Source organism: Parus major, chromosome 21 (assembly GCF_001522545.3).
Source record: "Parus major isolate Abel chromosome 21, Parus_major1.1, whole genome shotgun sequence".
Lineage (NCBI taxonomy): Eukaryota > Metazoa > Chordata > Aves > Passeriformes > Paridae > Parus > Parus major.
The window spans coordinates 4777832-4790716 of NC_031789.1; the positions used below are offsets into that span (position 1 = coordinate 4777832).

The window sequence follows — 12885 nt, forward strand, 5'->3', positions numbered from 1 at the left end:
AAAGAGATGAACTTTAAGCTCCCTCACAGCCCAAATCATTCTAGATTCTGTGATTACATCATGGAATCCTCAAACAAACCCAATCTCAGCAGTGGAAACCTTTGTGTTAATTTAGGCAATGGTTTGGAAGAGCTGCAGGGGCAGGGTTAATGCTGGGCTCTGGTGCTGCAGGCCCTGTACGGGACAACCCTGGAGGAGGCGCGCTGGAGGGAGTGCGTGAGCTATGTCAACAACAACATGGAGAATGCAGTGGGAGCGATGTATGTCCGGGAGACTTTTGCTGGTGAGAGCAAGAGGATGGTATGTAGTTTACCCTTCATACTACTGTACATCCACAATGCCTATTCCCTCTGGTGTGAGCTCCCTATTTTTTGCCTGAGAGAGTTATCCATCAGTTAAGAAGGTGAAGGAACGCGTTTGTGATGCTCTTTTAGATGCTCAGTACCGTGGTTTAGAGTGCAGAATTTGGATACATCACCTTCCATCAGGAAGCTTTTCATGCCTCCTTAGCTGTGCCTGGGAATAGGGCATGTGAATGATGAACATCTTCCTGGATCTCTTTCAGGTCCGAGATTTAATAGAGAAGATCCGTGAAGTGTTTATAGAGACTTTGGATGAGCTACAGTGGATGGATAAGGCATCCAAGGAGAAAGCTCATGAGAAGGTCAGAGATAAAAAAGAACTTCAGTATTGCCTTATGAACATGAAATATTTGGAATTATGTAGTATTGCCATTTCCAGTTTCTCCACAAACAAGAGGAAAATAGGACATTATTATCCTGTTCCATTGTCCTTTCCTTTCAATCCTTTGTTTTCCCAAAACAATAAGAATGCCAACTGGATACAATGTAATTCCCCCCCCAAAAAAAACATTTCCAACATTTAATTGACCCCAGGTCCATCAGCACCAACCCAAAGCCAAGAAAAAATCCAAACATTTAACTATTCTTTGTATCAAAATTTTAGTAAAAACAACCAAATAACAACACTTAAAAAAAAAAAACAAAAAAAACAAAAAAAAAACCACAATTAAGAGGAAATACTCAACTCTTTTCTTCCAGGCAATGGCGATCAAAGAACAAATTGGCTACCCAGATTATATTTTGGAAGATCAGAATGAAAAACTGGACCTGGAATATGCCAATGTAAGTGTTTTGTGCACATCTCACTAAATACCTCAAAATAAACACCTGCATTTGCTTTATTTCCACTGGAATATCTGTACCTGTGCAACTGTCCTTTCCAAGGACATTAAAATTAATCTATTAATAAATAATTGGTACAAAGAACAAACTGTTCAGTGAAACCATGCAACCAAAACATTCTTTAGAGGATGTTCAGTGGGATGTGGAGTTCCTCTTCCTGCTCAGCTGACCAATGTACTTGGATCCCTATTTGTGTAGTTAAACTTCAGTGAACACAACTACTTTGAAAACATCCTGGAAAACCTGCGAGCTGGAGCTCAAAAGAGCCTGAAAAAGCTTCGAGAGAGAGTTGACCAAGATATGTGAGTTTTCAGACAGAGTCAGAGACAAAATCTAAATTCTGTGTTAATGGTGGGGGCATTTAACTCATGTTGTGGGTACCTGGGAGTACCTGTAGCTGAGATAATCAAGGAATTAGAGACTTCTAAGGTAAAGTGAGAAGTGCTTTTCCCCTTGAATGTTGTGTGTTTGGAATGAAAGCTGCCCATAAACAAGCTACCATTTCCTGGTATCAAGAATTCTTTACAGCTGTGATCAATGCACCCCTTTCCCTACATAAATCTTTTCTTCATATGATCTCCTTATAAGGATTTTCCTTCTTGTTGCAAGGTTCTTCCTTCTCCTAACAAGAAAATTATATTTCTTTATGTATCTATATATACATTCTTGATAATATATGTATATATTACACATATATATTACATATATACATATATATGTATACATGTATATATATATATATATTTATATATATATATATATATATATATATATATAAATATATATATAATCCCTGAAAATATTATATCCTTATGATCCTTTCCTATATACCATGCATTTTTTAACCAGACTTAAATTTCAAAAAAGTCTGGGGAAAAAAACCCATCATAACTAACTGTGTGCAACATTTATTTTTAGATGGATAATTGGAGCTGCAGTGGTCAATGCATTCTATTCCCCCAACAGGAACCAGATAGGTAGGTTTAAACACTTTTAACCAGCTAATTTTATCCACACAACAGTACAAGTCTGCATCCAGAGGCAAACCTGCCTGTGCCCATCCAGGAATTCTGGGCAAGGCTGCCAGGCTGTTCACCTCAAGCACTTTGCTGTTGAATATTGAGTTCCCCTTCCTTAGCAAGTGTATTTTGTACCCTGACACTGAACAGCCTTGGGTTTGAAAGCCTGGGACAGAACCAGTGCCAGCGCCCAGAGAATGCTCCCAGTATGTCCTGGGCTGCTCCTGCTCCTACATTCTGACAGCACATGGGGCAGCTCTCCAGTTTGTTCTATGCACATGGCATTGGAATTACACTAAGAGCCACCCCAGACTGCAAAAAGTGCCTCTGCTCCCAGAGCATCAGCTGTGTGAGTTCTGCAGAGCTGCTGGGCTGCCCTTCCTTTTTCTTAGCACAAGAGACCTTCAGACCCTGCCTAGCTCCCTGTGCTCCCTGAGCTCAGACTTCATGCAGGAGCTCAGGTTAAAACTGCTGAGTCTCTGCTGAATTCAGAGCATCCCCAGCAGGAGACACAATAGATAATTCCCTCCAGAAGTGCTTATTCAAATTCCCAGACTTCCAAGAAGATCTGCTACTCAGCTACTGGTACCACAGAAGAACAAATCCATAGGGTCTTAGGCCAGACAGTAACTGCATCCTGCTCCCAGAGCAAAGACCAGGAGTGGAAACAACCCAATCTACCAACATTCACAACAGAAAACTTCTATAATTGCTAAAAGCAGAAACATCTAAATTGATGATAATTTAGCCCTCTGACCTCACCCAAAACCTGTTTTCCTTTGTGCAGCTTCTGCTCACCTCCATCCTGCAGGTACAGCAGCACCAGGACCTTCAGCCACAGCAGGGCCCTCCTGGGGGCTTTACTGGTGGCCAACCCCAGCTCCCAGTTTATCTCCAGTGGTTTTACACAGATTGAAATCAGCTTTCCAGGCAGGGAACTCAGGTCCTAAAGCCACCTGATTCCTCTACAGTTTTGCCTTTATAAATCATACAAAAGTAACTAATCTAAGCAACTTGGAGATGAATATGCCTGTATAAAAATCCAAGCACAACCACCCACAATAATGTGCATGTCAGTTAAATTTTGTTTCTTCATGTCTCTAGCTTGAGAAAACAATTTTCCACACTGCTTTGTCTTACTGAAGTCTGGCTTATGCATTTCTTCACTGAATTATATAGATAAAACCTGTGTAGCCAAAAAGGCTTTGTCTCCGAATTAACTACTTGCAACATAATTTCAATATCTCCCTTCATAGAAATATCTCATTGGAGTGAACTACTGCCAGTCTGAATTCTTCTAGAAGGATTTATGCTTTTCAGCTTGTGTAGAAGGGGTGAAAAGCAAATCCCATGGTTCTGGATAAGGTTTTTGCCAGCAGACTGAGGCAGAACAGATCTCACATTGTCCTCCGAAACTGGCATCGAGTGTCCTTGGTGGTCTGTAGGAATCACTCCTGTGCATGTTTTACACTCCAATTATTAGTGGTATCAGCAGATGATTTCTAACCTCTCCTTAACCCAAATAAAAGCATTAAAACCTCAATTAGTTCCCCTATAAAATGGCTCTGGCACACTAACTGCCTGTCTCCAAAGGATAGCTTCTAAACATTCTGCTCTTGACTCACTACAGCAAACATGGACCAAATTAGGCAAAGCTTAATGTAAATGCTGCTTCAGTCTCAAACAGGGAGATATGGTAGATGCAGATGTGCTAAATTAAACCTTTATTAACTTGTCATTTTCCATTTTTCAACAAAGAAACAATTTCACATGAGGCATGAGCTTGTTTCTAATCATTTTATATTTTCTGTTCCTTCCTGACCCTTACACCAAGTAAACAATCTGTCTGCCAAGGATGCAAAAACAAAGCCACCTTATAGCATTTCCCTCTTTCTCCCTGTCTTTGCAGTTTTTCCTGCTGGGATTCTCCAGCCCCCCTTCTTCAGCAAACACCAGCCCCAGGCCCTGAACTTTGGAGGGATTGGGATGGTTATTGGGCATGAGATCACTCACGGGTTTGATGACAACGGTGAGGAGATGACTGAAAAAATGTTATATTTCAGCTAAAACTTATGGCATGGCAAGAATTAAAATGCACTGGGACTGAAGATCCCTGTACAGTCACATCCACCTCAGCAGCAATAGAAGCGGACTGGGAACACTATGGAAGATTTTGCAGGGAATGTTTCCTGAAAAGAGGACAAGAAATAAGCAGAGGTTAAAAATAAAATTAAGGCAATGACAATTCTCAGGAAAACAATGTAATTGTTACAGTATCATCAGATCAGAAACACAAAGCAAGCAGATCCATGGGCTCCTGAATACAGTGAAATATGTGAACAACATTTTTGGGATAGAACAAATGTCAGTAATGTCTTGAAATCCCCAAAGACTTTGTTTTTCAGCACAAATGCTTGAAATAAAATGACTTTTTTAACTTTCTCAAATGCCATGTAAAAGAATTTTGGGGAAAAGCTCACTTCTGACTCTACTAGTCAGGAGTTTCTTCCACACAGGTTTTTTTCAAGCTGTTTTTTTTATGCTCATTAAATTAATGCCAATGACACATAAACACACAACACAGCATCAGAAACTAAGTTCTAGAGCAAATAAAAGCCTTGTTCTGGCCAGAGGGCTAAGAACACAAACTTCAGAACTGCGATTCCAGCTTTTGATTCTCTATAAACCTCAGTTCTGTCATGTGGCTACACAGAACCAGCACCTCAGACACCTCAGAGGTGGTAAAGTTTTGTTACACAGTATCTGCAAAATCCACTTGGAAATAAAACCAGGCCTTGGAGCTATACCTGAAGTCAGGGCTGCTGACTAAACAGGAAATCAAGGAATAACAAAGACCACAATTCCATTCCCTTGTGACAAAGAGAATAAACTGTGCCCAAAATATTTCTGAGCATCTAAATTCAAGGAGGAAAGAAAAGGGAGCGCAGCTCCAACATCTCAGGTGCTACACTGGAAGAGTGGCAGCTTTAAAATCTTGCTCAAAACCTTCTTTTTATCCCTGCAGGTAGGAATTTTGACAAAGATGGGAACATGCTGAACTGGTGGAGCAACTTCTCAGCCCTGCATTTCAAGGAGCAGTCCCTGTGCATGGTGCACCAGTATGGGAACTACACCTGGGAGCTGGCTGGGGGACAGAATGTGAGTAACAACCACAACAACCACGGCCACAGCTCTGGGTTGGTACAAATAATGACTTTAACAGGGGATCCCTATGGGGGATAAGCACAAACCACAGCTACTACAGGTAACTGCTCTGGGAGCAAGGCACAAGGCTTGTGATAAACTGGGGACATTGGTGTGGCCCAGAAAGCCCAGGGTCTGTGTGCAGTGATGTTCTGTCCAGCAGCAGCCCAAATTCTGTCCATGTTATGTTTGTACACACACAGAACAGAACACTCTTCTGTTCCAATGTGTTACAGCTCGCACCCTTGTAACCCTCGTAACAATGTCTGTTACAGCTCATACCCTATGATTTGTTTAATTTCATTCCTTTCTTGTCCCAGCACAAAGTCACAGCTTCCCTTTGCTCCAGGCATGTCAGGCTGTTGTGTGACTGACCTGTGGTTCTTAGAGTTCCTGATTTTACTGACAATAAAGTAAATAAATGATTATTTTTATAGGTCAGTGGCATAAGCACCTTAGGAGAAAATATTGCAGATAACGGAGGAGTCCGACAGGCTTATAAGGTAATCCTCAAGCACCCTGTGAGTTAATTTTACCTGGCATCCAGGAATAGGGGGGCTGTTCTGTGGTAAAAAAAAAAAAAATTACAATTAACATGTTATTACCATATTCTAGAAGCTAAAGCCTCATTGTACACCTGGAAGCTCATGTACCCATGGCTTGCTGCCATTCTTGCACCCAGGGGCAGCCCAAAGGTGGAGCTCAGGTGTGAGCAGGGAATGTTCTTCCCTACAAAGAACCCTAACAGATGTCACAGCAAAACCTTTTATCTATCGTGTTTTGAGTATGGTATTAAGGGTGTTTATATAACATCGTGAATTTTCAGAAATCTGAATTCCAGATGTCCTAAGGGACACCATTCCAATTAATTACTTCATGAGGATTGTTCTAAAAGCCATCCTCCAAGATGAGGAGGAGCAATGTGGGGTGACACAAACTGCCTGGATGTTCTGTGAATACTGGATCTCTTTTTACCCTCACCTCTCCCTTTTGTTTCATGCTTTGGGACTGTCTCAGCACCTGAGAGGCTGCAGAAACAGAATGCTTGGAATTAACTAGCATGAGGGCACATTAACCTGTCTCCATCAAGTCACTATACCTAAAAAAAGCAAATTGGCCAATTAATGTGTAACAATAACAGGTAGTGGATTTAACATTGAGCAAGGCTGTTAACTGCTTTTTAATGAACAGTTACCTGAAGAGAGGAAAATTATCACTCTAGAGAAGCAGAGGAGACTTAACACTTTATTTCCAGATACAAATTCCTGTAGAAAGTGTTTATGAAGTCAACAGTGCTTATGCTGACAGCTTCTTCATAAAATTCTCTCTACTGTTTGTATTAGAAAGAGAAAATTTGTACAAATACAGAAGGGAAGCGCACTGGTAAATGCAGGTGGTACTAAAATCCTTCCTCCCAAAACAACATTCAAAATCCTCCTGCTGCTCCTCTAAGCTGATCTGTGATCATTTCCAGGCCTACTTGAAGTGGCTGGAACAGGAAGGGAAGGAGCCAAAGCTGCCTGGACTGAACCTGTCCCACAAACAGCTTTTCTTCCTCAACTTCGCCCAGGTGAGAACACACAGGGTTGTGCCTCAGGCCCTTGGACTTTGTTGGAGGAAACACATGGATGAAATCAAGTGCAGATAGATCTGTCCCAGAGCACCAGATCTTGATCCAAGACCTTGATAAAACAAAAGCTAAGTAGTAAATAATTGCATCTATTCTGCCTCTCTATAAAATACACCCCAATGACATCATACAAATGTGACAGCTTTTAAGAAAGCCAGTGAGAAGGTTCTCAACATGAATTCCCTGCAATACTGACCCACTAATGATGAATCTCCCTGTCCAGGTTTGGTGTGGTTCCTACAGACCAGAATATGCCAGTCAGTCCATAAAGACAGACGTTCACAGTCCTCTGAAATACAGGTGGGTTTTACTCATTTACTGACTCACAACTCACTTCATTCAACCCCTTGCACCATGACAGCAAAGAAGAGTCTGACAACACACAAGATAATGCCAGACTGACTTCCAGATTTTCTGCTATGGCTTGTAGGACACTGCTGGAATGCATGTACCTATTCCTGACTTGGTGAATTTGCCAATCCATAGGGGATGGAGGAGGACCAAAACCACTTTGTTCTGCCATTTCATTGCTCATATTACCTATGTTTCCTAAAGTATCCTGTATTCTGAACTGTAATCAAGTTCTGAGGCTCCAATCCATTTTCTGTTCCCCAGAATAGCAATTTCTATGTAAATGAGTCCCTTCTTTTTGTTTAGGGTGATGGGCTCGTTGCAGAACTTTGAAGCCTTCTCCGAGGTGTTCCACTGTAAGAAGGGCACGGCCATGCATCCTGCAGGGAAGTGCCGGGTGTGGTAATCAGAGATGGGACACTCTGGTGACACCACAAACAGCTCATCGGAGGAATGTGCTCAGTGTTCTGCTGCTCAGCCACTGCCAGGGCAGCTGCTGCAGTGAGAGCCAAGGAAGCACTCAGCTCTCCCAGTGCCACTGGGAAGCACACAGGGATCACAGGGATCACGGGAATGGATCCCGGGATTGGCAGTCTGTGCCAGAGGCCACGCTGTGTTCCCAGGCACAACAACTGTTTCCAATGACATCCTGACTGTTACTAAGACACTGCATCAGGGTTACAAGGACTAACTCTTACACGAAAACAAAACCAACAAGCAGCCACATATCTATCTTTCAGAAAGGAGTAACAATTTTAATGTCAGCTCCGCTTCCTTAGGCTCAGCAATGCTAAGATGTTCCACTGCTCCATTTCCAGTGTTCTGATTTTGTTTCTGGTGCATTCTTCCCCAGATCAGGTTAGAGATGGTGTCAACTCTCCTGCTGTCTGTGCCTCTGCACTTCGATCACTGCTTCGTTGTCATGGATTGCTATTTGTCGTGACATGTCACACAGTGAGCTCTGTGTCAAGATGCCTGTCACAATCTCCTCCTGCACTTGAGTTCCTCTAGTTCAAAGAACCCTCTTCAAGTGAGGCATCACTACAATTATCACATTTTAGGAGTAACAAATTCTGTCTTTATGGTTTAATTACAGGATCCTACCCTTCAGAGATACATTTAAAATTATGCTTATTCTTGTAGAAAGTGTATTAATTTTGCCAAATCAAAGACATGCATCCATGGAAATAATTAAGCTGGTTTTAACCCTGTGCTTTTTCATTTTTGCCATAGGCTATTTTTCAGTATTTACACTTGAAAATGTAGCATGTATTAATTTTTAATAAAATTTAAAAGAAAAAAATAATGGTTGCAAATTCAGCAAGGATTTCCCTGTGGAGAGGTATGGCAGGCTGTCCTTAGTAAACATCCTAAATTTAAAATATTTCCAGCATTAAATAGTGAGTCTTCAACATAATTCCAGCAATTTTATTTTTTTTCTAGCACAGGAATCATTTGACAGCAAGGCAGTAACTGACTGTGTGACTCTGCAAAATCACTGAGCCCTGGAGATGGGCCATTGAAGGTTCTGGCACTTTCAGCTGTTAAAGGGATAATTAAAATGTACCTAGGAGGGTTAATGCCAAATAACCATCACAGCACATGGAAGTTATTCTATTTTTTTCATGTAAGTTCATCCCATCTCCCACCTGCAGGACACTTTCCAGCTGCCAGTTTGTGTCAGCATCAAGTGCATAAGTTCCAACCTCCCCTTACAGCCCCCCGATCATGGTGCTGTACCCACACACAAACTGGAGATAAGAGACAGTCTCCAAATCCCCAGGAAATGGCCCTGAATTCCTACTGACCACTGTCTTACCTTTCCACAATCATAAAATGCTTCATGCCTGTGGGAAGTTCTGTACCAGAAGTGTTTCGCTACACTTTACATTCGGAGACACTGAAGCCTCAGAGAAGCTTTACTACGTACTTAGGAAAAGAAGGAAGATCCTGATGTTTCCCAGAAGGAATCCTAAGCCTTTCCTTCTCCTACGCTGCCACCTGGTGACAAATCCCACTCCATCTCCTAAAAGACCAAAACTCACATCCAACAGGAGCAACTTTCAGACTCCATCAAACTACAGCTGGTGCAGACATCAAACCCTGCAAAAAAAATCATTTTTTAGTTGGTAGATTGCTGATCCTGGTTGATGCTGCACCTCTCTCTCTGACTGTGCAAAGCTCCCAGCTCACTTACAACAGCTTCCACCTGGAAGTGAGCTCACTGGAAGTCATAATTATGGGGCTGAAAGACAGGCATTTCTTTACATAAACATCTTTGGAGAAACTGCTGCCTACAAATTATAAATATCTCCTCCTAATTACAACACTTACTGAACAACAGTAATATTTAACTCCTTTCCCTCCTTAAGAGCTGCTTTCATCTCTGTTTATTTAAAAGTTCACCCCAGTAAAACAGTAACACTGAGTATCTCAAGATCCAGTTGCCTTCAACAACAAGTCCTTAGCAGATTAAAAAAAGTCCGAAACAGAATTTACCTGAAAACTGTTGCAGCACAGAGATTGCTGAAGGTGCCTTGTCACTGTTCTCTGAATTTTCTCCATTTGGGGGTTTGGTTTTATCTTGAGAGTTTTTCACTCAACAATTATAGCGACCCCACCTGAGAGTTGTGGAGGGATGAACACTGGTTGACATTTAGCAGCTTCCACAGCTGGGGGTGTTGGAAAACATCCAACCCCCTCAATGAAAAATTAACCAGCTACCAAGAAAAATAATTGGCAAAACAAAATTGTATTTTCCCATTTTCTGTCTTTACTGGTCACTGTGACACAGTCAGGAAGCCAGACCAGCCACAAAAGCAGCAAGCACAACACCAGCAGTGAGTTTGCTGGGTGGTCATGGTATTTTCAGAAAGAAATGTCAGAAAATGCTTTACTGACTTGACACTTATTTGATGACCAAAACCAAACCCAGCTGTCAGCAGACAGGCAATCAGCCTCTTTTTAGGTTCAGATCCTTCCCAAACTTTGGAATTGTGGCACTCCTTTTTGTACAAAAAGAGCTGGTGGTGACAGAAACTGGAGGCAGTTCACCCTTCCAAGATTACTGCAATGCACAGGTTTTCAGAAAATGAGAATGGGACTCAAATATTTTCATGTATTTGCACTTGAAAACCAAATCCCACCCTAAAAATCACAATGTTTTTATTCTTCGGACTCTAAAGAAAGTGTTTCTTTATGGACAGACCTGCCTGTGCGCAGCAGAGATTTTTAAAGTTATTTTATAGCATTCCCTAAACCCTTCCACTTCGCATTGTCTGTATCTTTGGACCCATCAGAACTGTGATTTTGCACAGTCATTCTTATAAACCACAGAGGTTCTGAAACATCACCTTACTCTCCAAAAACACCCAGAACTAATTCTGCTAAAAAAACTAACACCGTTTTTTTTTAAAAAAATAAAAATTAAAAAAAAAATCAATAAGAACTTGTCTATCATATTTTCCTTAAGGAAAAAGCCAACATTTCCCATTTTTTCCATTCCTCATGGTCATATGGATATCACCTCCCAGATGTCCCAGCACACCCATTCAGGACGTTCTCTGGATTCACATTTTATTTCATAGACAATTCTGATAACTTTAAAGCATTTCTACCCTCACCAAATCCTTCCTTAAAAAACATTCACACGGATGCTCTTCTGTGGACAGGATTTCTGAGCCTGAGAGAGTTTCAGCCTGTCAGGGGCTCATCTGTTCCCAGGGAATAGTTCCTGGGAACAGTTTCTCTCCAGAATTGTGTTAAGGTAAAGAGATACTATTTCACAAAACAATATTGAGCAGATGTCCTTGGTGTGTTTTCTCTGGTCCCACCAATGGGTGTTGTTCTTTCCACCAATCGGGGTAACCTGGTTGGAAAAGCTATATAAGGTTAGAAAACCTAGCAATCAAAAGGCTTTTGCCTGATGAAAGCGGCTGCGCTGTGGATGATTTCTAGAGACCCTCGCTCAATACTTCGTATCCTCTAGCGACATCTGGTGGCCCAACGTGAGTTCAGCATAGGCACCACGACTGGAGAAGGTAGTAGTCTTGCATCCCTTCTCCCACCCACCTGCCCGGGAAAACTGAGTTTTTTCAGTTGAGACTGTGGGTTTTTTGCCTGCCGTTTTTCTTTTTGCTGGAGACGTTTTCCCAGTGAGCTGACAGCATGATAATCACGGTGTTAGCTTGTGAGGAAGAGCTTGTGTTAGAGCTTTGATTTGATATCCTGCACAGGCATGATTTGGACATTCCTGAAGCATATATTAATACTTTGTATTTATGGGGGAAGGAACATGGATTTTTTCCAACTGCTGTGGATGCACTGCTGAAGGACCACTGGCAAAGCATAGGTGATGCATTGTATCAGCTGGTGCTGTCTAGCGGTGGGGAAGAGGCAAAACTCCTCCTCCTGTGGAAAAAATTAATGAATGTGATAGAAACCACAAGCTCCAAAGTGTCTTCTCGAGACACCTCAGACACAGGCTCTGACAGACGAGACTGGTCTGATCCAGAAGACATTCTCCTGTACCGTGACACACGGGAAACCGCAGCGGAGGTGGTCCAGGGCTGTTAAGAAGTGTAATAAATGGAATTGATTCATGCTAACTAAATTGTAACTATTTGGAAATTTATTATTAGAAGCAATCAAAAGAATCAGTGTTACAATGCAGATGTACCCCTTTACCAATGTTACATGTTAAAATTGAGGTACAGGATGTAGTCTGGAAGATAAGTGATGTCTCAAGATGAAAACATCCTTGAGATGGACAAAATTAGAATGGCTTTAGGCATGAGGCCTAAAAATCAGTAAATATAAGACTAATTAGTAGGTTTGCATAACACAATGCTCAGTACACACGTGCAAACCTGTAAGTTTATCCAAAAGACAATAAGGAAGAGGAGAAGCCTTTGCCAAAAGACCCCCCCCAAAAGAAGACTGAAGACCCCCTAACAACAAGTGAGGCATGCACCGTGAAGAATAGTGATGTGAAGTCAGAAAAATCAGAAATAGGAGGAAACTTACAGGAAACATTAATGAATGTGTATAAGAATACAGTATGTAAGTTTAGCTTCAAGTGTTTTGTTTTGTACATGAGGCAGGGTGGGAAGCCTCCGTACCCCAGTCAGTTTTATACATGAGGTGGGGTGATAACCCCTCCCGTACCCTGGTCGGTTTTGCTTATGCTTTAATCATACTTAATTACTGGGAAATTATTTATATAAAATGTAATTTTTACTAAATTGTATTTTTTTATTAAATTGCATTCTTTTATATCCAATTATTATTCAAGTCACTAAACTGTATTTTTATTTTTAATTAAACTGTTATTAACTCAAGGGACCTAGTTGTCAAAATTCTAATTTCATTTATAATAGAAGAGATCTTTTCCCCAGCTCTTGCAGTGTGTTTCTTGTTAATGGTATGTTCGGTTGTCATCAACCTAAATTGATGGTTTAGTCCAAATGAGACCCTC

The 12885-nt window shown here is 41.3% G+C and overlaps 1 protein-coding gene across 3 annotated transcripts in view; it reads left to right on the top strand.

Annotated features, from left to right (window-relative positions):
• The window catches only part of MMEL1 (membrane metalloendopeptidase like 1), a 37095-nt gene extending 24419 nt beyond the window's left edge, over positions 1 to 12676 (top strand). The window contains exons 13-23 of one of the 3 annotated variants that reach the window (XM_015648548.3): positions 172 to 300; positions 566 to 664; positions 1062 to 1145; positions 1404 to 1507; positions 2124 to 2182; positions 4134 to 4253; positions 5250 to 5383; positions 5866 to 5931; positions 6903 to 6998; positions 7282 to 7358; positions 8263 to 12676. In XM_015648548.3, coding sequence (XP_015504034.1) covers positions 172 to 300; positions 566 to 664; positions 1062 to 1145; positions 1404 to 1507; positions 2124 to 2182; positions 4134 to 4253; positions 5250 to 5383; positions 5866 to 5931; positions 6903 to 6998; positions 7282 to 7358; positions 8263 to 8272 — 978 coding nt within the window. In that variant the 3' untranslated portion in view covers positions 8273 to 12676. Of the gene's footprint in view, positions 1 to 171; positions 301 to 565; positions 665 to 1061; positions 1146 to 1403; positions 1508 to 2123; positions 2183 to 4133; positions 4254 to 5249; positions 5384 to 5865; positions 5932 to 6902; positions 6999 to 7281; positions 7359 to 7715 lie in introns of all 3 variants that reach the window. The other 2 variants (XM_015648547.3, XM_015648549.3) reach the window with 2 other exon arrangements.
• Positions 12677 to 12885: the final 209 nt, after the last annotated feature.